This window comes from Bos indicus, chromosome 3 (genome assembly GCF_029378745.1).
Source record: "Bos indicus isolate NIAB-ARS_2022 breed Sahiwal x Tharparkar chromosome 3, NIAB-ARS_B.indTharparkar_mat_pri_1.0, whole genome shotgun sequence".
NCBI classification, from domain to species: Eukaryota; Metazoa; Chordata; class Mammalia; order Artiodactyla; family Bovidae; genus Bos; species Bos indicus.
In genome coordinates, this window is record NC_091762.1 from 102,414,945 (window position 1) to 102,441,016 (window position 26,072).

At 47.0% G+C, this 26,072-nt stretch overlaps 1 protein-coding gene across 10 annotated transcripts in view; it reads right to left on the reverse strand.

Moving 5' to 3' along the window:
• ST3GAL3 (ST3 beta-galactoside alpha-2,3-sialyltransferase 3) overlaps window positions 1–26,072 on the reverse strand; it is a 215,630-nt gene that overhangs the window by 43,047 nt on the left and 146,511 nt on the right. For 6 of the 10 annotated variants that reach the window (XM_019957647.2, XM_019957644.2, XM_019957643.2 and 3 more), the window contains one exon: window positions 6,857–6,919. The exons of the other annotated variants lie outside the window; for them this stretch is intronic. In XM_019957647.2, coding sequence (XP_019813206.1) covers window positions 6,857–6,919 — 63 coding nt within the window. The remainder of the gene's footprint in view (window positions 1–6,856; window positions 6,920–26,072) is intronic. 10 annotated transcript variants of the gene reach the window in all.

Sequence of the window (26,072 nt, forward strand, 5' to 3'; positions counted from 1 at the left end):
GACCTACTTTGCCTTCTCCTCCTTCAGTGATCTTACTCTCTACCCTACCTCAGCTATTTATTCCTATATATACTATATCCTAGACCAAGCCATTACTAAAGCCCTTTCTAATCTCAGTCTCAAACTCTCAGTCTCCAACTATCCCTACCTATCTGTATAACTATAGCTCACCTGCTCTTCTAGCAAAACTCCAACAATCTTTCAACACACTAGGATCTACAAGCCACTAGTTCTACCATCTTTTCACTGTCCTTCACCTCCTTATGTCCTTACTGCTGTTCTCACCCAGCTTACATTCCAAATCAACCACCTCCCTGTATATATCCTCAATTTCTTTGCTCCTCCTTCATTCAGCTAAAACACAACTCCTGTTAAATCCCACATCCTACCTACTCTGGACTTGGACCTGTGCAGATGAAAGTAGCTGGTCAGAGGAAAATGCATGCTGGCTCATCTCACCTTAAATTCGAGTGATAGATATGGAAATAATCTAAGTGTCCATCAATGGATGAATGGATAAAGAAAATGTCACACACACACACACACACACACTGGAATATTATTCAGCCATTAAAAAATTAAGTCTTGCCATTTGTAACAACATGAATCGATCTTGAGGGCACTACGCTAAGTAAGATAAGTCAGGCAGAGAAAGACAAATACCATATGATCTCACTTATGTGTGGAATATAAAACAAACAAAAAGTTCAAGTATACAGAAAAGTTGAAAGAACAGTACAATGACCACCTGGATTTAGTTATCACACATTTCTCTACCAAAACATACTTTGAGAAGGAACTATCTATACTCCTCATTTCTTTCTTTCTTTTTTTAAAAAATTTATTGAAGTATAGTTGATTTACTATTTAATGTTGTGCCAATCTCTGCTGTACAGCAAAGTGATTCAGTTATCCACCTATGTACATTTTAAAATATTCTTTTCCATTATGGTTTATCACAGGATAAGTGTTTTTGCAAAAGAGTAGGGAAAAGAGATGTGATACTATATGTAGCAGCATTTATGCTACTGCACCAGGATAAAAAGGAGTCAGAGGACTATCACCTCTTGATGTGGAGGTCTGAGAGAAAACCCAGTGGGGTACCTAGACAAAAGACATGAACGAAATTCAGGAGATAAAAATCAACTGAGGACCCATCAGAGTTTCTAGACAGGATTTATCAAGTTTATAAGTGCTGCACAGAAATAGCCTCTGAGGGCCCTGATAATGTAAAGACGATAAATATGAACTTCATCAGGCAAAGCCGCCCCAGAGACTAAAAAATTACAGAAATTAGATGGTATATTTGAAACGAATCCTTCTCCATTAGCAGATGCTGTTTTTAAAGTATTCAACAGCAAGGAACAGCAACAGAGCAAGGAGATGAGAAATGGAATGCAGCTTTTCTGGTAACAGCATTGAAACTGAGTAACCTAAAGAAGAATTTAGACCCAGTGGTAAAAAATTCCGCCTGCCAATGTAGGAGATGCAGGTTCGATCCCTAGGTGGGGAAGATCCCCTGGAGAAGGAAATGGCAACTCACTCCAGTATTCTTGCCTGGAAAATCCCATGGACAGGGGAGCCTAGTGGGCTACAGTCCATGGGGTCGCAAAGAATCTGACACGACTGAGCACATGCAAACTGAATTTTTCCCCGGTGCTACACAGTAGAACCTTGCTGTTTATCCATTCTAAATGTAACAGTTTGCATCTGCTAATCCCAAAGGCCCAGTCCTTCCTTCCTCCACCCACCTCCCCCTTGGCAACCACACGTCTGCTCTGTCTGTCTGTGAGTCTGTTTCTGTTTTGTATATAAGTTCATTCGTGCCTTATTTTAGATTCCACATGTAAGTGATAGCATATGGTATTTGTCTTTCTCTTTCTGACTGAACTTTACACTCAACATTTCTGATCTCTCTCCTCTCACTTCTCTTGAATCCATTCTCCACACTGATCATTTAAGGTCACCAATTACTTTCATGATGCTAAACCTAATGGTCAGTTCTCATATAATGACCATACAATATTCTGATTTGCCTGGAGCCATCTTGGTTATATATGTTATCCTGCTGCTGCTGCTGCTAAGTCGCGTCAGTCGTGTCCAACTCTGTGCGACCCCATAGATGGCAGCCCACCAGGCTCCCCCGTCCCTGGGATTCTCCAGGCAAGAACACTGGAGTGGGTTGCCATTTCCTTCTCCAATGCATGAAAGTGAAAAGTGAAAGTGAAATCGCTCAGTCGTGTCCGACTCTATCGACCCCATGGACTGTAGCCTACCAGGTGCCTCCGTCCATGGGATTATCCTGGAGTAACTATTAATAATACCCATTTTCATTCTCTAAAGTGTCCTAGTTTAGACAACAATTTATACAATTGCCCTACCGCCCAGCAATATATTATATAGTTTATTACTCCTCTTGAAATACTTGCCTAATTTGGCTTCCAGAACACCACACTGTCCAGGTTCTCCTGCTATCATTCCACGCACGCCTTATTTGCAGTTTCTTCCTTGTCTTCATCATCACTACAGGTTGCTGTGCCCAAGGGCTCAGTCCTTGCTTCTCCTTCTACATTCACTTATGTGACCGCCTCTTCCATTTTCACAGCCTGCCTCCTTCCCTCCCATGAACGCCAGACTTTTCGATATCTCCATCTGGATGTTTAAGAGGCATCTCATGCTTTGCATGTTTAAACTTGAGTTCCTGATACTCCCCCTGAAACCTTCTCTTCTTGCAATCATTTCCCCATCTTGCTAAGTGGCACCTTCATTCTTCCAGTTGCTCAGGCAAAATGCCTGAAGCCAGCTTAGATTCTTCTCTCTCTTTCATACCCACATCTGCATTGTCAGCAAACCTGTCAGTTCTTCCAGAACACATCCTGAACATGACAATTTCTGACCACCACCACTGTGTCCACCATGACCGAGTCACCAGTGTCTCTCTCATCAATCATTATAACAGCCTCCTAATTGGCCTCCCTGCCTCACGACAGTCTTATCTCATCCAGGCAGCCCAAGTGTTCCTCTAAAACCTAAGTTACTCCCTGCTCAGGAGCCTCCATCCTTAGAATGACCTCCAGTGTCCCCATGTTGCAGCCTTCTCTTAAAGTTCTGACTTCATCTCCTATTATTTCCCACTCCAGCAACATAGGCCTCTTTCCTGGTTTTGGATCCCACCTCAGTGCTTTTGTATTGTCTGTTTCTTCTTCCTGGAAGGCTCTTCCCTCAGATAACTAGCACAGCCCCTCCTGAACTTCTCTGAGGTTGTCACTTAAATGTCACCATTCTCAGTCACCCTGTCTACTCTCGCTCTATTTCTCACTATCTAATATACTCAGTTCAGTTCAGTTGCTCCGTCGTGTCAGACTCTTTGCGACCCCACACAGCACACCAGGCCTCCCTGTCCATCACTGACTCCCGGAGTTCACCCAAACTCATGTCCATTGAGTCAGTGATGCCATCCAGCCATCTCATCCTCTCACCCCCTTCTTCTGCCCTCACAGCATCAGGGTCTTTTCAAATGAGTCAGCTCTTCATAGCCAAAGTATTGGAGTTTCAGCTTCAACATCAGTCCTTCCAGTGAACACCCAGGACTGATCTCCTTTAGGATGGACTGGTTGGATCTCCTTGCAGTCCAAGGGACTCCCAAGAGTCTTCTCCAACACCACAGTTCAAAAGCATCAATTTTTCTGTGCTCAGCTTTCTTTATAGTCCAACTCTATGTGCTATGTGCTAAGTCACTTTAGTCATGTCTGACTCTTTGTGACCCCCATGGACTGTAGCCTGCTAGGCTTCTCTGTCTGTGGGATTCTCTAGGCAAGAATACTGGAGTGGGTTGCCATACCCTTCTCTAGGGGAGCTTCCCCATCCTGGGATTCAACCCACGTCTCTTGTGCCGCCTGCACTGGCAGTTAGGTCCTTTACTACTAGCGCCACCTGGGAAGCCCAGTCTAACATACTATACATTTTTCTCATACATCTGGCATTGTTGGCCTGCTTCCCCATTAGAATATGGGCTCTGTGAAGGCAGGAAGGTTTGCCTGTTTTGCTCACTACTGTATCTCCTGCACTGACAGCAGCATCTAACACCTAGCAGGTCAATAAACATTTGTTGAATGCATGAATGTAAAACGGGACTGAAAAGATGCAGCATCACAGATGAAGTCACATAGGCATGCCAAGTTCCCAGCACACCAGTTGCTCAATAACTGTGTTTCCTTCACCCCCTACTTCCCTCCCAGTTTTGGTATCAGCCAAAACTGATACCCCAGGGTGTGCCAGGTCAGAGGCAGGGTTGATGGCAGTAGCAGCCTACCAGTAGCCACCAACAGCCCCCCAGGACTCCCTCAGCCCTTCTCCTGATGCTGGTTTCTGTAGTTAGATGTGAGACACCCTGCTTTAAGTCAGGAAGCTGAAGCCTGCAGAATGACTGAGGAAAGCATTCAGAAGTCCTGTCCTCAGATCACATCTTTGTATCAAGGGCAGCTTTCATACCTCATCCTAGCCGCTCATACTTACCCCAAATACAGCCTGACAGCCCTTGCCCCTGGGCTAACAGTCCAGTCTCACAGGTTTATTCACTAGCATGCTTGGGCTGTCTCCCTAGCGTCCTTCTCCAGACTTTACTACCTGGCTCCCCGGGGCCCCTCCATGCTCCAGTGTATGACCTGCCAAGACTCTGGCAACCACATCCCAGGAGGACTAGAGCACTTTGTCCACCAGAAACTGCTGCTGTGCCCACACGCAGGGTGGGTCCTGGGAACTAACCATGCTCGGTCAGGTGCTCGCCTGGCACAGTCCATTCCGGCCGTGACTGCTCTCTTCAGGGATGGCCTGAGCCCTGTCCCTACCCCAGCTCCCAGCACTTTCTCCTCACTTTAGGAACAGGAGCTATTTCCTACAGATGAGTCCCTGAGGAAGCACAGTCAAATGGGGTCAAGATTTCTGGGCTGGGGTTGCTCCTTCTAGAATCCTAGCCCCGAATTTGGACGACTCAGTCTGCTGGTGCCACCACAGGGTCATGGCCGCCCGCCTGGCCTGCTCTGCTGCTGGATGGCTTCTGGCTGCCCTAGTAAGCAGTCTCTTCCATTCTCCACGGGGGCCTTCCGAATGTTCTCCACTCTTCTCAACCTTCTCTCCCAGCACCCTGCCTTCCTGTCCAGCGCATGGCCCCATCTCCTGCTTCTATTCTGATTGGGTCCATATATTCCACTATACATGCCGAGTAGGAAGGGGAGGGGACTTGGAAGAAGCACATCTCGAGCAGACAATGATCAAGATGACAAGACCACTAAGGTAGTCTCTGGGGTGTCACTGTGAGAGGCACGGGAAATGGGGAGTGCTTATCCTGCATCCTTTCTGCCTGGCAGGTCACCCCTGAGCAAGTGTGAGCTCCATCCTGGGTGCCTTCTACAGGAGAAAATAAAAACCACTGGAAGGGGGAATTCCTTCACCTTTATACCGCAGTTACAAGCCCATCCATGTTCCTACCACTCTGCCCTGCTGTAGAATATGAGTCTCCCTCTGAGAGCAGAGGCCCACCCCTCCCCTCAGTGCCTGGTTGCGTCATCTATCCCATCCTTCTCCCCCAAGTTTCTACTTTCCTCTCTGTGTACAGGATCCTTCCACTGGTGATCCACACACCCACTTCACCCTCCCGACCACACCCACCCCAACTTCAACTCCGTTACAGGCACGCTCTCCTGGGTGCGGCCTCCGCGCAGTGACCACATATCCTCGCCTCATGATTCAGCTTGATGTCAGCTGGCTGTCACCCCAACCCCTGCAGAGACACAGCTCTTGCCGGGGACTTCTCCAGTGCCAGTTCCAGTCTCTGAGCTCCCATTCCTGACTTGCCTCCGCAAGTTTCAAGCCTCTTCTTCTCAACATGTGTCCTGACACCAGACTGGGCTAGCAAAGGCCGACTGTGCCCAGCTTGATTTCAGACTCTCCTGGGAAGCCCAGACTCTGCCTCATCCCTGAGCCCTGACATCCCTTGCCCCCCCAGGTTCTAGCTCCCTTGCCCCTGGCAGGGCCTGGAATTGCCATGTGCTATGGCATATCCAAACCTCCTGCCGGGTCAAAATCAGCAGGGCTCGTGTGATCCCTATTTGTGTCACTCACAGGGCTTACGTACTACAAAGTTTTCCTTAAATGTTTATGAAATAATTATCCTACCTACTGTTTTTCACTAGGCTATAATCCTTTCATCCTAACAAAGAAATTTGAAATAAGCAAGGACTACATTTCCCCTAATTTACAGATGAAGAAAGTGAGATTCAAAGAGTTTAATTTGTCCAAGGCGAGAAAGTGCTGAACCAGGTCTAAAATCTGAGGTTTCTGATTTCAAAGTCTGTGCTCCTTCTAAGATTCTATGTGAGTCCTGTGAGTGGAGCTCTCAGATACCACAAATGGATGGGGACAGGTCCCAGAAGGACATGTGGCAAGGGCCCTCTCCTACGGATACAGCAAACTGTGAGAAATGGATGGCAACGTGGGCTGGATGGCAGGAAAACTCAAGAGTTTGGTAGCCGGTAGATACTTCCACTCATACCTACCAGGTCGGTGGAAGAATCTGTTCTGGGATAGAATGGCTTAGTCATCAAGTCTATGGAAAACAAAGAGAAAGGAAAGAAACAGCTTATGTTGAAGGTCCAAGGAAGATCCCACAGGTTCCAGATAGCTCCATGACCAGACCTGGTTTGGGTCCATAAATTCCATCACACATGCTGAGTAGGAAGGGGAGGGGTGCTCGGCAGAAGCACGTCGAGAACAGACTTATGGTCAAGGTGAAAAGACCACTAAGGCAGCGTCTCTGCGGTGTCACTGTGAGAAGCACTGTAAATGGGGAGGTGCTTACCCTGCATCCTTTCTTCCTGGCAGGCCACTGCAGAGCAAGTGTAAGCTCCATCCTGGATGCCTCCTACGGGGAACAGTAATAAGACGGGACTGACCCTGAGAAGAAACCCACCGTGGTAGGGAGGGGCTTCATCATACCTCGAGAGAGCAGAGACGTCTGACTAGAGGGAACTTGAAGGTAAACAATCATCAGGTTCAAGTCCAACCATCTGACAGAGAAGAGGGATTAGTCTTGTTCTGTGTGGCTCTGGTGGGTAGAACCAGAATCATAAGTGGAAGCTGCAGAAAGGCATATTACCATATTACTGCTTTTTTTTTTTTTTAATTAAAACCCTCTAGTCGTTGACCTTCTTGAAGTGGATGGGTGGCTTCTGGAATATAAGAGCCTCTGGCTATTGGGGATCGGGGGTGGACTAGGACATCTTCATTATTCTAAGACAGGGGCTCTCGACCCACCAAGTTCAGAAAAGTGGCAGGAACCGCCTCTCCCGGCACGCCCTGGTCCCCTGCCCCCTCCTTGGGCTGCCCTGGGCTGAAGTTAGGCTCACAGTGGCAGCAGGTCCAGCCTTCAGTGTAACCTCAGGGCTGTAAGTTCAGTCGCTCCAAGCTAGTGTCCAGGGACTTTCTTGGTAGAGCTCTCTACAGTTTAGATAACTTATTTTCTCTCTTTAAAAGGAAAAACTTTAGAAAGGGGGGAGGTTGTGGGAGACTATTTCCATCTCAGTATCTGTCCCAAAGTTCTGGTGTTTTGCCAGGATGGAAGCATGGTATACACAACACTGTTAAAAATAACCCCTTGATTGAACAGAAGGCGTGGGAGAGGGGATAACCAGGCGATTTTGCTAGTGGGTGGGGGAGGTGGGTAAGGAGAGGAAATTTAGACCCAGAGACCCTGGGAAGGGTTGTGTTCGAGAAGGGTTTTGTAGACGCAAGAACCAGGGAAATACTGTCCTCGATGGCTCGTTTCCAGAGAATTGCCCAGTAAGTGCTCTGTTTTGGGTGTGCTCTAGTATATAAACAGGCTGCCAGTTTCAAAGGGTTCTCCCAGGATTGAGTCTGCCATTTTTCGGTCCTGATTGCCAGCCTATGGGACAAAGGTCAGGGAATGACGACAAGGAGCAGAAACCAAGAAAGGTTAACAATGTCAAAAACCACAAAGGCCAGAGAAAGGTCTATTGGATTTAGCTGTTGGGAGATTCTTGTGATTTGTGTGTGAAGGCTTCCAGACATTTCCTTCTATAACTAGACACTTAACGTAAATGGAATGCTCTAATATGGACTGTTCCATAACTTGCTTTTGAAAAATCCAATGGTAGGTTGTGGGATTGTGTCAGGAAATAAAATCTGACATCATTTTTTATGATCACATATTATTTCATCACGTGGACATACTATATTTACTTAATTATGCACAGCTAAGAGGCATTTATGTTGTCTCCGATTTTCTGCTATGATGAACATGCTGCAACAAACATCACATTACAAAAACTTGTGTCCGCAGATATGATTATTTCCTTATGTTAAATACTGAGAAGAAAAATTGCTGGATCAAATGAAATCCGCATTTTAGACTTTATTACACTTTGTGTGTGTGTGTGAGTGTGTGTGTGTGTGTGTGCTTAGTTGTATCCGACTCTTGGCGACTTCTGGACTGTAGCCCGCCAGGCTCCTCTGTCCATGGGGATTCTCCAGGCAAGAACACTGGAGTGGGTTGCCACTTCCTCCTCCAGAGGATCTTCCCAACCCAGGGACTGAACCCACATCTCTTGCATCTCCTGCATTGGCAGGCGGATTCTTTCCCACTAGCACCACCTGGGAAGCCCTCATTACACTTCGCTTCCCATAATTTTCAAGAGAAGGAAATATTATTCTGAAGATTTCCTCCAATTTCTCTGGCCATTCTTTCCCATTCTCCTTCATTAGGTCTCCTTCCTATTCATCCCTTATAAGTTGATACTGCTCAGAGTTGTGTCCTTGGGTTCTCTTCTCCCTCCAAAATTATAAGCTCAAATGTCTTCCAGAGCCAAGAAGGTACTACAAATATGTTAATTGGGCCAGATGTAAGACAAGAAGGGCTGCTGCTGCTGCTGCTAAGTCGCTTCAGTCGTATCCGACTCTGTGCGACCCCAGAGACGGCAGCCCACCAGGCTCCCCCGTCCCTGGGATTCTCCAGGCAAGAACACTGGAGTGGGTTGCCATTTCCTTCTCCAATGCATGAAAGTGAAAAGTGAAAGTGAAGTCGCTCAGCCATGTCTGACTCTTCGCCACCGCATGGACTGCAGCCCACCAGGCTCCTCCATCCATGGGATTTTCCAGGCAAGAGTACTGGAGTGGGGTGCCATCGCCTTCTCCACAAGAAGGACTAGGTCATGGCAAGTAGAGAGGACAGATTGCCTAAAAGAATTCACACTATTTGAAAACACTGTGCTGGCCACATGGCTCCCAGATGGCGCCAGTGGTAAAGAACCCACCTGCCAATGCAGGAGGCATAAGAGATACAGGTTTGAATCTGGGTCAGGAAGATTCCCTGGAGGAGGGCATGGCAACTCACTCCAGTGTTCTTGAATGGAGAATGCCATGGACAGAGGAACCTGGCAGGCTACAGTCCATGGGGTTGCAAAGAATCAGACATGACTGAAGCAACTTAGCACGCGTGCACGTGCCGGCCACACAAAGCATGTCAACTTTATCTTGTAAGCTGCAGGTTTGGGACCCAGTCTACACACTTTCCCCGTACAACCTCATCTACAGCCCAAACTCCATCTACATGCTGAGATTCCCATTGCGTCATCTCTGGCTCTGACCGCTTTTCCTGGACTCCAGACTCATACACGTAACTGATTACATCTTTCCTTAAGTGTCCTGGAGGCATCTCATTATGTCCACAACCAGATTTGTGATCTCTGCCCTTTCCTCTTCTCTTAACAAAAGCCAGAATTGGAAAATCAGAAACAACTGCCCGTCTTCTCAGATTCCCTATCTCAATGAATAGCATTCCAACTTTTCCTGTTTTTGAAGCCAGAAACTTGGGAGTCATTCCAGATACTTCCCTCTCCCCAGCCATTCACACTCAGTTAATCATCAAATGAATTCAGTAGGCATAATAAGCACTTACTGAGCCAGTGCCAGGTGCTAGTTAGGTGCTTGGGTTGGCCACAAAGAGGAATGCTATGCTCCTGTCCTGGAGGGAGAGACTAATTACAGCGCCATGATCAGAAGTGGTGGTGTTGGGAGAAAAGTCACACAAGATGTTCCGGGAGAAGAGGAGGGATAGTTTGATTCTATTTCCTAAGTGTTCCTCAAAGAGCCGCTAATCTCCATCCCCAGCATTGCCTTCAGCAGGCACTGCAGCAGTCTCCTAACTCATCTCTACGTTCCCTCCTCCAGTCCGTCTTCCATATTAGGTTAGAGAAACCTTTCCAAGTAGCAAACTGGATCAAGGCATACTCTTTTCTCTTGTCTAAAACATGTCAATGATATCCCCACATCGTCTCACAGGACAGCATCACAATCCTTTTAGAATGACTTGTAAGGTCTCCCTGGACCCTGCCCTGGATGACATCTTGTCTTTCAGTATTCTAGGACGTAACACCGTGCCCCGAACATGCCACATCACTTGCAGTTCTCTGACTATCCCTGGGTGGCTCACGCTCTGAGTTTATGCTGCCCCTCTGTCTAGAACACTTGACCTATTGTTTTTCAATTGCCTAATTCCTAAACAATCTTTAAGACTTGGATAAAGTATCACTTCCTGCAAAAATTCTTCTTCTATCACTTCACCCAAAAAAGATGGCTTCTCCAGGCATTCTGTTACACACCCTCCCAGTGCTGCGGGCTTACGCTGGGGGAGGGAAAGGAACTTCTGAGGTATTTTGCCCAAGCTGCTGAAGGGGGGACCGTAACATGTCCTTACCTGGATGTCTCTGAGAACAGGTAGTGCTGAGAAAATAGGGAGGGGTAGCGAGAAAACAAAGAATGATTCCAGAAGAGATCAGGAGACAGGAAAAGGCACAGCTCTTTGGGTTCTGGTTGGACACAGCCTTGAGGGGTCCATGAACCTTTCAGGTCCACAGGCCACATATTTTGAGAAACTACTGACATGATCCATTTCAACTGCTGACACTTACAGTACCCACCTCTGCCAAATACAAAACAAAAACAAAAAAAGAAAGAAAATTCTTCAACAGAATGATGGTGAGTCACCACTCGCCAACGAGAGGACTTTCTATGGCTTTTAAATGCTAGAAGTAAATTATTAGAATGAAGGTCAAGGGGTACCGTGAATAATAACGGTGAAGAGGAGTGAACCCAGAAGTTAGGGGGAAAAAAGGGCCTCTGACATTTCTAATTTAATTTGGTGTCTCTTTTCTGCATGTTCACAGCATCCTATATTTTCATCTACCACAGCATCAACGCTATATTACATTTTGTGCTCATGTCTGACTCCCCCCTCGAGACTGGAGCTCTAGGGTAGGGTTTATGCATGACTCTGCATTCTTAGTACCCAGTAGGGCATCCAAGATATGAAAATGCTTGTAAGATAAATAATGAGGGAAGGAGTGGGAAGGAAGTTTAGGCAAACAATGAATCAATGCAATATATATAGATATATAAAATTCTTTCGTTGTGTCCAAAACATACTGAAATTGTCAAGGAACTGTCTAAAAACATATTTGTATAAGAATACTGTTCACAGCAATGTTGTTTATAATAGAAAGAAATGGGGGGAGGGGTGGAGAAAAACTAGAAGGACCCTGGTGTTTCACATTTGTATCTGATGATTCGTAGAAGCCTCAAGGTCAGTATTTCCCCAAATGAGTTCAACAGCTGCTCCCAAACTTGCCCTTCCCTTGTGGTCTCTACTTTAGACAGTAGGGCCACCATCTCCCCCGCTCCCCAAATCAGAATGTGGGGGTCATCTCTACTCCTTCCTGCCACCCTGACTCCAGCCACCTAAGGTCACTTCTCTTCCCAGCATCTCACCAATCCATCCTGTGCTCATCACTGCCTCCCAAGGGGCTCCCTCCTCAGTCCCACCTCCTCTAATCCTTTCCCCCATTCAATGTAATGATCTTTCTAGAGCACAGACTTGATACTGTCCCCCACTCAAAACCTTTGCTGACCTCATAAGGGCAGACTCCTTGGCGTGGCATTCAAGGCCTCTTCCCACCAGGACCTGTACCCTGGACAGCCCAGATTACTTGACAATGCATCGCCTTCCTTAGTGTGAGTGCCTTTCCCAGACTCTGCCTGGTCAGTTTCTAATTGTCCTCCAACTGTCAGCACAGGGGGCATCTCCTCTAGGAAGCCCTTCCTGCTTGCTTAGTCAGTATAGCTGCCCCTCATCTGGGTGCGCACAGCTCCTTGGTTTGCTCTGTCCCTGTGGTCACCACATTGTCCTGTCTCTCTCATGCACTGTTTCTTACTGATCACTGTCTCCCAAAGCTCTGCATAAGGCTTGGCAGAGATAGGGTGCTTAGGGGCTGGGGAAGGGGCAGAATCTGCCTTGGGTCCCCAGGCAGTGAGGCGCCAGGCAAGCAGTCACCAGGGGGAAGGAAGTGTCCAGATGGGGATCTGTAGGGTCTGGTCCTGGCCCCTCAGAAGTGGAAGATGTGGGAGCCCTGCTCCCTGGCCCTGAGGGCACTCTCTGCCACACTGGAGCCTCTGCATGGGGCTGGGGGATTAAGATCACATGCTGCACAGACAAGTGCAATTCTAGGGGACAACTTCGGGCCAGTGTTCATTCTTTATCGTCTCTGGACTGCAGAAACAGAAACGGCTCACTCTCAGTCTGAAGCTTTTCGTGACTTGTGTGGAAGACACAGCATCAACAGCCTTTTGTTTGGGCTTGATTTGGGTGAACATGCCAAGAAGACTGGCTCAAAAGTCTTTTCAGATGTCGTTTCTATCTCGTTACAACTCTGCTCCATGAGAGCCATTCACAAGCCCGTTTTTCTGAGGCTACAAAGCTGTCAGTCTCTCAGCCCTGCCACAGCCCACAGAGCTAAGTGGGATGTTCACCCAAGACACCTAGTGTGTAGCCAGAGCTGGGCCAGCACAGGAGGTGGTGGAGAGGGCTCTCCACTGTCTCTTGCCTTTCAACCTGGCTTGAATGTCACCGGAGCCCTGAGATACAGCTGCATTGAAGGTCCCCCAGATGGTGATCTGGCACCATGCCTGTATTTTCAAACCCAGTTCCCCAGTGTCCAACACAGACACTGAACAAAAAATGCATTAAATAAGTGAACCAACAGACATGCAATTCCCAGTTATTTGTGCTTATTCGGGGAGCCCATCAAATTCAGTGTTTAGAGGGGAGAATTATCTAGAATTTAATATGTCCTTGAATACATTTATTAGACCTTTCTCACTGCTGATGCTGGTAGTGTGGCTGCTGCAAGGAAGCAAAGAGCACTGGGTCAGGGTGGGGGGCGTGGTGTGCGTGCACGTGGCAAAAGAAGGTCAGCAGGACCCCACTCCAAGCCAAAGCCTGCCGTGACAACCGCGCTCATAGACAAAGGCAAGGGCTTGGGAGCTGTCGCCAGCTCACTCTCAGTTATGAGCCACACAGGCTGCATTACAGGTGAAAACTAGAGGACCTGGGGGGGAACTATGTGCTCTGTGTGAGGGTGACAGAGAGGCACAAAGGGAGCTGTGGGAGCCCCGAGCCGACCTCTGCCCGTGCATGTAGGGAAAGCCTCGCAGGGGAAGCGCCATCTGTGCTGAAGTTTGACAGGTGGAGAATGTGAGGAGGGACCCCTAGACGCACACAAGAGACGCTGTGCTCTGTGACGTTCGAGCTGCCTGTTGTCATCGAGGCAGTGTCCTCAAGGCAGGGCATCAGGGCGAGGGCATGCCAGTCTGGGGGGAACAGTGTATGCACAGACAAAGGTATAAAAGACCATGGTTTGTAGGGCAGGGCTCCCCAGGGGTTAGGGCACCAGCCAGCATCAGTTCCCGGGTGCTCTGATAACTCCATCAGGGGTTCAGAAGACTTTTTCTTTTCTTTTTTCCCCTTTCTTTCTTTTCCTTTTTTTTTTTCTTCACTAAATTACAGGTTATCAGTTGCATCCTGTGTGGCTGAGATTGCCAAAAACCACACTTCCTGATATGTGGAGGCATTTCTGTATCAACAGATGCCAATCACCTGTGTTTGTACGCACAGTCTGTACAACTCCAGACAGCTCCCAGCCAAGACACGTCACCGGAAGGTCCTGATGGGAGTGGTGGCAGTCAAGCGTAAGGACAGAATGCAACAAGTATTGCCACTGCTGTGCATTCACTGACGGCCAGAACCACACGTCTCGTGGCATTCTCCTGACTGCCCACAAGGTAGGGGCTGTTATTCCCACTTGACAGGTGAGGAAGTTGAACCTGGGCAGGCCTAGAGGACCTTGTCCAAGGTCCCACGGCTAGTTAAGTGGTGAAGCTGGGACTCAAACCTGAGTTCGTTTGCCTCCAAGACCCAGGCTCTTTTCATTTGCCCCAACTGAGGAAGGTGAGCCCTGGCCCCATTTGGTCTTTGCTAAGATAGCAGGAATGAGATGCTGTGGTCCCGGCATGGGTACTACTGGCAAGGCCCCGAACTCAAGGGATCACTGACCTGGGGTGAAGTCAGGTGGCAAACATGCCCTTCCCCACTTTCGCAGCACAGTGTGGTTGGACTGCTTCTGCCACAGCTACAGATTTCTCTACTTCTTGAAATTCAGGAAAACCTCAGAAAAGGACTGAAAGGTAGCCAATAAGTAGGCCTAATCACAGTCTGGGAAGAAAATGAGCAAGCTCCAGCTTTAGAGGGAACATGGTGGCTTTAGCCCTGTAGCCCATGTCCCTGCCCCGCCCCCTCTGCATCCAGCTCCCAAGCCCTGCCTGCAAGGGGCTAATAACTGACAAGGACAAGACCTGCTGCTCACAGCAGAGGTCGCCCTGGGGATCCAGAGGCGGGGCAGAGGATGACTGTCCTTCCTTTCTCCCTTGGGCAAACGCTTCTCCAGGTCACCCCTGCACCCCTACCCTCTATGCAGCTGTTCCTGTGTGGACAGACACCTCACCAGCCTGTAGCCCCTGAATCCTTTGTTTCCTCCCTATAATCTCCTTGAGGGTCAGTGGCTTTGTTGAGCCTGCTGGAGACCAGGCTGGGTCAAGGGCCCCAGTCTCCCAGCCGAACTGTCTTTCCCCACAGCCTGGGGCGTGGTCTGCTGAGCCTGCTGCCTCTGGCACTGCTCTCCATCATGCCTCAGGAAGAGTGGGCTACACCAGAGGCAGCTGCTGACCACATTTTTATAAAAGGTCACTGCCCCCGAGGCCTTCCTTCCCCACATGGGCTCAGCAAGCCTAATCGAAGCAGCGATCACTCTCGCTGCATCCTCCCTGGGGGTGGTGGGGGGAGTGGAGACAAGCCCACTGCGGGGAGGGGACCTGTGCGGGCAGCGGCCTCTGAGCAAGAAAAGAAAGACATGGTCGTCCTGGCGGCCGCTTAACAGAAGGTTCAAAAGGTCCTAGGGGCAAGCTGAATCAAGTCCTGCCTGAATCCCTGTTGCTGGTCCTGGGGGCTTGCAGGAGGGTGGTGGGGGAGATGGGGAATGAAGCAGAGACAGCCGTTTCCCTGGCCAGAACCCCACAGATGACACTGCCCCTGGACACAGGGGACCACGGGTAGTGGGGATGACAGGCACAGAACCATCCCTCATCCAGCCCCAGAGAGCCGGTTTCTGAGCCCAGGCCTCCTGTACCTGCCTTGCCCCATTTGGGGGTCTCACTCCATTTGGCGGTGTGCTTCCTGGGGCAAGCTCTGCAGCTGGCCCCTGGCCCAGACACTCTCGAGGGGCTGAGCAACAGAGTTCAAGGTGTTCTTCCGTGTTTTGCAACCATCTGTTTTCAAGTTGTGTTGCTGCAGGAAACTTCCCTGTACCAAGCTCTGGGAACGTGGGGAGGGAGGATGGGACTGTCCCAACATGAGAGGCACAGAGATGTCATGAGGTCAGCTGTCAACAGGCCTGCTGGTTGTGATGCTGTCAGCAAACAGGCTTGTGTTTCCCCCACGAGGGTATCCCATGAGTAGAGACCAGGTTACCCAGCCCTCTCCATGTAGCCCCGGACAGTCTTGTCCACCTTCCCTCTGAGCTGTGTATATGGATCATTTCCTTTCTCTCCCTAGCCCAGCCCTGAGCCTGGGTTCCATGCATGGCATAGGGGCAGAAAGCTCACACGACAGGAGGCAGGCATCAGCTGGAGTCTTCCTTCTACCTGGGAGCGGTGAGGCTTCAGCCCTGCTTCTCCTCTCCAGCACTAGCTATGCGTGGAGGCCAGTCACCGTGGGGGAGCAGATGGAGCCCGAAGAGCCACAAGATGCTGAAACCGCCACCGCCACCGCTGGGCTGCTCCCCAACGCTGCAGGGCAGAGCGTCTCCCTCCGCCCCTCCCGGGACTTGTGTGGGTGGAGCTCAGAGTCGGGCCCGCCTCCCGCTGAGTAGCCAGTGTCTGTCTGGGCTGCTCCAGTCCTGGAACCTCGAACAGTGAGTGGCCAGGATCACGTTCTGTGCTTTCGCCCGCTTTTGCTCCTCACAGGCAGCAGAGCTCCCCACGTGAGGATCTTGTACCTGAACTAAGAAAAGCAAAGCTGCTAATCTTGACAAGATCAATCTCCAAATACCACAAGAATGCAGCCTGCCGGTCTGCTCTCACCAGGCGCTGGGCTACTAAGCACTTCTAAAGCTTCCTGCTCTCAGGCACAGCCTGAGACTGGACTGGGACTGCAAGGGGAAAAGCTGCTCCCACCAGGGTGTCTGACTTGCTTCTGAAGCCCCATCTTCCCGGGGATAGCCCACGCATCCCCTGCCCCACGAATCCTCCGGGTCAAACTGTCATCGCCCAGCCCTGCTTAGGGGCCTCCTCTGCGCCTCCACTCAGGACCCGCTGTCCTCGCCTCTCCCAGAGCACATACACCTGGCTGTGTGTGTCCAGGTGCTGCTTCCCTTAATCCTGGGGTCAGTGGGTACAGGGGAAGAAAGGGAGGTCTGGAGAGATTATGCCAACCAGTCCTATTCACTTTCAAAGCCTGTACTCTTATCACTATAGTCCATGCTTCTCAAACTACCTGGGAAGAAGGACCAGTTTTTGTTTGTTTTTAAAATTTTTGACACTTCCTGTTGTTCCTGCTCAGCTGAGGGCTGGGCTGAGAGGAGGGCCGGCGGGCGGACGGCGGCGGCCACTGGCCAGGCGTGGGCGCGCGCGGGGCCACCCAGGGCACAGAGCACACGCTCGTCGCCTGAGCCTGGAGCACCCTCGACTGCCGCGCCGTCCGCTCTCCGTGCTTCCATCCGGCCCTCGGCTCTCCGCGCGGCACCATGCCCGCTGTGGACAAGCTCTTGCTAGAGGAGGCGTTGCAGGACAGCCCCCAGACTCGCTCTTTACTGAGTGTGTTTGAGGAAGAAATAAAATAAAATAAAATAAAATAAAATAAAATTTTTATTGGAGTATAGTTGTGGTATTTGCATATGTATATGGAGAAGGAAATGGCAACCCACTCCAGTGTTCTTGCCTGGAGAATCCCAGGGACGGGGGAGCCTGGTGGGCTGTCGTCTCTGGGGTCGCACAGAGTCGGACACGACTGAAGCGACTTAGCAGCAGCAGCAGCAGCAGCATATGTATAACTGATTCACTTTGCTGTGCTGCATTTCAAATTTCAATTCTGTCACAGAGTGATCCTTTTATAAAATATAATAAAAATGAATCACTATAAAAATTAAAACACATATAAAATGTAAGAAGCCCCATTTTAAAATTGTTAGATGACAAATGACAAAAACTTACTCTAATTGCTACAGACCTTTCTAACACTGTATTTTCAGTTTCTCAAAAGTCTTTGTTGTAGACCAGTTCACACACTTCTGATTCCAAGACACTTAATAGGCTCCCTACTGACAGATACCTGCTGGGGCATTCTGCCAAGGACTCTTGGTAGGAGAGTTTGAGAGGGGATGAGACCTAGCTCCTCAGGTCCTGAATTGGGGCAGGAGAAAAGACACGTTCTGATAACATCAGGAGTGGTGAGCAGATGGAGGCCTAGCACTTTGTCTATGATGTATGAGTTTATAACCAGAAAAAAATCTCACCGGGTGGGTCTGCAGCATTTACCTGTGCAAGAAGTATATAGGTCCTTAGTCATCTAGAGCAAGAGATTTCTCCAAAGAAAACCACTCTAGCCATGTACTACAGATCCACCTATAAAGATTGGAAGATAGAGCAAAGAGGAAGGAGATGAGGGTGTAGCTACAGGGCATGAGTTCCTGGAAAGGTCAGGAAGCAGGGGTAGGTTGAGACCAGAAGTGGAGCTACTTTATTTTTTAATAAAAAAATTTTTTTTCCCCTTTTTAGCCATGTGGCTTATGGGATGTTGGCTCCCCAACTAGGGATTGAACCCCTGGCCTCAGCAGTGGAAGCATGGAGTCCTCACCACTGGACCCCCAGGCAATTCCCAGAAGTGGAGTTACTTTAAAAGCAGATCATGGATTGGTTCCCAGAAGAGATCAGAACAAATGTCACTTAGGAACACATGGAAAAAAAAAAATTGACGGCAGAGAAACCAACAGGACACAGATGGTAGTTCCTTCAGCTACAAGCTGGTGTCCAGGTCAAGGACAGGCATGTAGTCTGTCCAGCTCAGGCAGGACTGTCAGCCCTTGAACACTCCACAGAGAAGCTTTAGTTACTGAGCACTCTGCTCTTTCCAGAAAGGCCCAGCATCCAAGGATTTCACTGCAGAAGTACCTACTGAAGATACTTACATTCTCCAATCAAAAGGCATCTGTAATCCCCTATAGGTTCACGGTTCAGAGCCATAACTCAGGACACAAGGTGGAATTGATGGGTTTGGTTCCTGGCTCTGTGTTGTTGTGACCTTGGGGAGGTTATAGTTTTTTCATCTGTAAAGTGGGCATAGCAACATTTTCTCCACAGGGCTACTGTAAAGATTAAATAGGCAATGAACATACAATATTTAGTACAGTGGCTGGATAAAGCTGTGGATGCCATAAAACTGTGATATTTTACACACACAGGCTGTCTGTGGCTGCCAATGGAGTGTAAGCCATCAAGAGGAGAGATTTTAAGTGTCTTACATAATGCTGAAGCTTCTGGCACCTAGGAGAGTATCTGGTGCTTAGGAGCTGCTCAATAAAGATTTGTTGAATGAATGATGTGGTAGTTATTATCATTACGTTTACTATAGGATGGGCTTCCCTGGTGGCTCAGCCATAACGAATCTGCCTGACAATGCAGGAGACATGTGTTCAATCCCTGGGTTGGGAAGATCCCCTGGAGAAGAAAATGGCAACCCACTTCAGTATTCTTGCCTGGGAAATCCCATGGACAGAGGAGTCTGGCGGAGTACAGTCCATGGGGTCACAAAAGAGTCAGATCCTACTCAGGAATTAAACAACAACTACTTAGGACAGTGGAGTCCACATGGCAGCTTCTTAAGGGACGAGAAAAACCTAAGTACGATTAAATAGTGATATGAAGGAGTCAGTAAGCAGAATGAAGATTCAGGTTTCTAAAGAGAGGTTAGGGAATCAGTGCTCAGGGGAACGGCCGGACTTCTCTATAGAGAGTAGACCTGTCAGGACTCGATGACTAACCGGATATCTGATTTAGAATGGAAGGAGAAAGAATCACACCCAGATTTCGGTGACAGAGTGAATAGTGGTATCATTCACCGAAATAGGCAACATGGGCTGATTAGAATGATTGAAAATTTGGTGAGTTGGATACATTGACTTTGAGATGCTCAAGAGTCATCCAAGTGGAGCTGTTCAGTAGGAAGTTGGATATTTGGGTCTAGAGATAGAAGAGATCTGGGGTCCTAACCGATTTGAGAGTCACCAGCACATATTTGTAGCTGAAGCTAACATATAGTGAGAAGAGAAGAAAAAGGACCATGGTTGAAGCCTAGCAGACATCAATATTCTTCTTTTTTTTTTAACATCAACATTTAAGGGTGGGTACAGGAAAAAGAGACTGCTTGTAAAAGAGACTGAAAAGAAAAAATAGAGAAATAGGAGAATGAGAAGGGAGTTTGGACAAGCATTAATGAAAAGAGGGTTACAAAATGTTCAACATGGAGAAAGAGATCAATACTGCCAAATGTTTCAGAGAGGTCAAAAAAAGAGGTCCGCCCATTGGATGTGTCAGTTAGTCCTTCTGGGCGATCTGGACAAGAGCATTTCAGGGAGGGGTGGTGGGAATGGAAGTGAGAGTACAGAAATTAAGAATAAGGGGGAATGAGGAAGCAGAGAGAGCAAGAGTAACAAGTCTCTTGCACACTCCTGGGCAGGGGAGTGGGGGAACACTCAGCTTGCTCTCAGGCTAGGACAATGAATCTATGGAAGTGGATGGTGCTCTATTCTCCTCTGTAATTTATGGTACGGGACAGAGCTTTACAAGGATGCCTTTCCCATCGTTCCACTCCTCCCTGGTGTTGAAGTGATAAAAGTCCCAGAATCCATGAAGGACAGAGGGGGAGGGGCTTTGGAATGTGGGGATACAAGATACCCAGTCACCCTGGCCAGAAGACTATAAATTTTCAAATCCCCCAGGGCAGTGCAATGGGCCTCCGGCACCTTCTCATGCACGGTTCCCCAAACAGGCAGCTGGGACTGTCATTCCTTCCGATTTCCTGCCTCAGAGATCTCAGCAAGGTTTCACAGGCCATCCTTTGCACTCTGGGGAACTTGGTCAGCTTGGATGACAGCTATGATTCCTTAGTAGTATGAGAATCACAGACACACACAGTTACAGACACACACTACACACCCTGGCCTTCCCAAGGCAACAAACATCTCAAGGGAGTGAGGTTTTCCTCTGTAGAGCTGGGCAAGAGGGCAGTTCCACACCAATGCCGCTAGAGCCCCCACAGGGCATCTGGTAGACCTCTGTGATCTGGCCCCCAGCCACCCTGTCCATAAGACAGCAGCAGCAAGAGGCAGTAGAAGGTGGCAGTTGAGCATGTAAGCTCTGAGGTCAGAGTACTCAGGTTCAAAACATCCTATCCATGTGACCTCAGGCCAATTGCTTAACTTCTTTATGCCTCCATTTCCTCAGAGCTAAAAGTGTATCAATAACTGTTCTATTTCAGAGGATTGTTGGGAAGACTGTGCTTGTGCATGCATGCTCAGTCAGGTCTGACTCTTTGCAACCCTATGGACTGTAGCCCAGCAGGCTCCTCTGTCCATGGGATCTTCCAGGCAAGAATACCGGAGTGGGTTGCCATTTCCTGCTCTAGGAGATCTTCCCAACCCAGGGATCGAATCCACATCTATTGCATCTCTTGCGTTGGCAGGCATATTCTTAAACAGAACAAACAGGAAAAGTTCTTAGCAGAGGATCTGGGAAGTCAATATTGATACGTCAGTAGGTGTTGGCTGTCAGTGTCGCTGCTGTGCTTGGGCACAGTCTGGGTCTGGATTCTGCTTTCTGCTGCAACTGTTTGCCGCAGGCCTCGCCTATGGCTGTGCGCTTGTACCTGATGCTGAATGGCTCTGCTGGTGACCATCAGAAAGACATGATACTCAATCTTTCACGAAAGCACTTCTAAAAAGCCACTTGTACGTTTATAGCAAAACACTGCTAGGAAAATGGGGAGCGTCCATTCAGATTTTATGAATTAGGGACTTCCTTGGTGGTCCAGTGGCTAAGACTCGTGCTCCCAATGCAAGGGGCCTGGGTTCGATCCTGGTCAGGGAACTAGAGCCCACACGCCACAACTAAGAGTTTGCATGCCACAGCTAAAGATCCCACACGCTGCAATGAAGATCTCTGCCCACCCAAAGAAATAAGGAAGTAAAAATATTTTTAAAAAGCTTTTATGAGTTATACATATTTTTTAAACCTACATTTTAAATGTATACCATGACCTATTCTGGGATTTTTATTTCTTACTGAAAAAAAAACTAACCTGATTTAATGAAAGTCATTGAAAAAACAGAATTCAATTAATGTCTAATATTAAATTTTGTTGGAAGGATCTAACATTCATACCCCAAGATACATCATCTCATTTCATCCTCTTGACTAATGAGTTATGTGATGCTCTGACTTTTCCAAGATCATGCACAGCCTACTAAGGGAGAGCGCTCTGAGCACGTTGGGTCCCCACATCTCATCTCTTTCTAATCTAGCACACATTGGTGTGTGTGTTAGTCACTCAGTTGTGTCAGACTCTTTGTGACAGACTTGTGGACTGCAGCCCGCCAGGTTCCTCTGTCCATGGAATTCTTTAGCCAAGAATACTGGAGTGGGTAGCCATTCCCTTCTTCAGGGGATCTTCCTGACCCAGGGATCGAACTTGGATCTCCTGCATTGCATGCAAATTTGTTACCATCTGAGCCACCAAGGAATCATCAATGGTAAAGCTACTATTTAAAAGCCAATGAGCCATTCTAAATAAAATAACTTGAATAAAGCAAGTGTGTTTTCTGGGTATGTTTTGAGTCGGAACATCAGAAGACTTGAACTATTTTTAAGATTATTATATTAATAAGATTAGGATTATAAGGTGCTCTCCAATAGGAACTCCTCTTATAAGTGTTCTCGGATACCTAGTATGGCGCTAGGCACATGGGCTTTCAGTGAGTACATAACAACTGATATCCAAAGACATGTCAAAATAGTTATTTTTCGTTGGTAACTCTCTCCACTGAAACAGTGTTTTATCAACATTTCTCACACCCTCAGACTCTTAGTCTCCCAAGGGCAGAGATCCATATCCATTCATGTAACAAGCATTAAGCACCTACTAAGTGCTAAAGGGTCTGCTAAGTACTAGCAGCCATGAACAAGACCATACTTCTGTGCTAAGGGGTGCACAGCCTATGATGGAAGAAGAAATATCAATACACAGTTATAAGTACAATAACAGAGCAATGTGTGCAGCACTGCAGCAGGATGGGTTGAGGAAAGAGTAACAGCGTGTTCATGGGAGGAGGTCAGGGAAGATTTTCCCTTCCATGAGACCAATGGATGAAAAGCCCTAATCCACTGTACAGAGTTGAGCAGATGCTCAATAAATCTGAGTTCCTTTGGATCTCATGCCCCCTCCTCCCCATCTCTCTCACTAGAGGACAATGGATCCAGGTAGGCAAGTTTTGAAGAGGAAAGGAGGCAGGTTCGAGAGTGAGCCGGCTGGCTTCCCAGAGAAGCAGGATTCTGCATCCTGGACAGGCCAGAGTATCAGCATCCCTTCCTTTACCACTGCCTGCTCCCCAGTCTTTGCTCAGGTGTGGGAGGCAGTGACTGGGTGGGCTCAAAGAGGCCTGAGGCTTAGGAACAGAGTGAGAATGTGCTTCATACAGCACTTGGTAACAAAACAGAGAGAGAGAGATTTAAGTTGGTTTTTATTAGGTGGGGTCAAAACTAACATGTTAAAAGAACTGTATCAAAACCTCTTGTGTCAAAATATTGTTGCTACAAATTTCAAATTCCTAAATTTACTTACAACTTTTTGGTCAAAATATCAAAAAAACACTAGTTACCCATAAGGAAAATAATTAAATCCAGATCCTGACACCAAGAATCATGCCTAACACCAAAACAAAACAATAAAAATCTCAAATGGATTATTAATTCAAATATAAATAATAAAGCTATACAAGTATTGGATGAAAATAGACAAAGACAACTCTATAAAATACTATGTGTAGATATAAATTCAAGAACTGCTACAGAGGACAATTTGCCAATAACTTTCAAAATTATACATTCATTGTTTGTATTGACAAAAGCACTGTGGAAATAAATTAGGCAGGGTGGAAATGCCTTGCAACCAACAAGGCACTGAGTCAAGTCTTCAGACAGGTACTGCATTAGTAATGGGGATAAATTAGCTCTAGACAAAGGGTTACTCAACACCTGCACCAACAGCATTAAAAGCAAGTCTCAAAGGAATACAACTGATTCCAAGTAATTTAACTACACACCCAAGCAAAACTAGAACTATTTAAGAGAATACAAAAAAAAATCTTGCACATAAAAACATAAATTTCACATTGTTTTGAATCTAATAAAAAAAAATTACCAGTCAGGCATATGAAGAATTAGAAATATAGGTCATTACCAGGAGAAAAATCAATCAAGAGAAACCACCCCAGAAATGATAGAGATGATGAAATTACCAATAGAAGAACACATGGACATAATAAAGAATGAAGTGCAAGATATAAAAAGACCGTAATAGAACCACAGGGATTACAAACACAGTATCTGACATGAAAACACACCAGATGGGATTAACAGCTGATTAGACACCACAAAAGAAATATCAGTGGACGTGAAAACACAGAAATATCAGCTGTCCAAAATGAAACACAAAGAGAAATAAGAAATTGGGAGGAAAAAACCCCACCAACACAATAGCATCAAACAAACCAATTGGACCAAAGGCTTAACATACATGTAACTGGAATCCTGGGAAGGGTGATGAACAGAAAATATATTTGAAAAAATAAGGACAAAAAGCATCCAAATTTGATTAAAAGTAAATACAAACCCACAGATTCACTGAGCTAGATAAATGCAAGTCAAGAATAATATAAAGAAAACTACAACAAAGTGCATCATATCAAATTGCTGAAAACAAGTGATAAGGAATAAAATCTCAAAAAAGTAGCCAGAGGAAAAGAGAAACGTTACATACAAAGCAAAAAAAGGTAACAATGACAGAAGACATAGAAACTATACAAATCAAAAGAAAATGAAGTTATATCTTTAAAGTACTGTGTGTGTGTGTGTTTATGAAATTGTCAACCTAGAATTGTATACGCAGTCAAAAACAACTTTTTGAAGCTGAAGGTAAAATAAAGACTTGATCAGAGAAACCAAAGCTGATAGATTTCATTGCCATTAAATTTTCTTCATAAGTAATGTTAAAAGACATTCTTCAAGCAAAAGAAAAAGAACAAATAGAAACATGCATCTACACAAAGGAAAAAGTCAGTTCAATTCAGTTGTTCAGTTGTGTCCGACTCTGCAACCCCATGGACGGCAGCATGCCAGGCTTCCCTGTCCATTACCAACTCCTGGGGCTTGCTCAAACTCATGTCCATGGAGTCGGTGATACCATCCAACCATCTCATCCTCTGTCATCCCCTTCTCCTCCTGCCTTCAACCTTACCCATCAGGGTCTTTTCCAATGAGTCAGTTTTTTGCATCAGATGGCCAAAGTACTGGAGCTTAAGCTTCAGCATCAGTCCTTCCAGTGACTATTCAGGACTGATTTCCTTTAGAATTGACTGGTTTGATCTCCTTACTATCCAAGGGACTCTCAAGAGTCTTCTCCAACACCACAGTTCAAAAGCATCAATTCTTTGGCACTCAGCTTTCTTCATGGTCCAACTCTCACATCCATACATGACTACTGGAAATACCATAGCTTTGACTAGATGGACCTTTGTTGGCAAAGTGATGTCTCTACCTTTTAATATGCTCTCTAGGTTTGTCATAGCTTTTCTTCCAAAGAGCAAGCATCTTCTAATTTTATGGCTGCAGTCACCCTTTGCAGTAATTTTGGAGCCCAAGAAAATTAACTATCTCACTGTTTCCATTGTTTCCCCATCTATTTGCCATGAAGTGATAGTACCAGATGTCATGATCTTCATTTTTTGAATGCTGCATTTTAAGCCAGCGTTTTCACTCTCCTCTTTCACTTTCATCAACAGGCTCTTTAGTTCTTCACTTTCTGCCATAAGGGTGGTGTCGTCTGCATATCTGAGGTTATTGACATTTCTCCTGGAAAACTTGATTCCAGCTTGTGCTTTATCCAGCCCAGCATTTCACATGATGTACTCTGCATATAAGTTAAATAAGCAGGGTGACAATATACAGCCTTGATATACTCCTCTCCCAATGTGAAGCCAGTCCGTTGTTCCATGTGGGTTCTAACTGTTGCTTCTTGACCTGCATACAGATTTCTCAAGAGGCAGGAAAGGTGGTCTGGTATTCCCATCTCTTTCAGAATTTTCCACAGTTTATTGTGATCCACACAGCGCAAAGGCTTTGGCATAGTCAATAAAGCAGAAGTAGATGTTTTTCTGGAACTCTCTTGCTTTTTTGATGATCCAGTAGATCTTGGCAACTTGATCTCTAGTTCCTCTGCCTTTTCTAAATCCAGCTTGAGCATCTGGAAATTCATGGTTCACATACTACTGAAGCCTCACTTGGAGAAC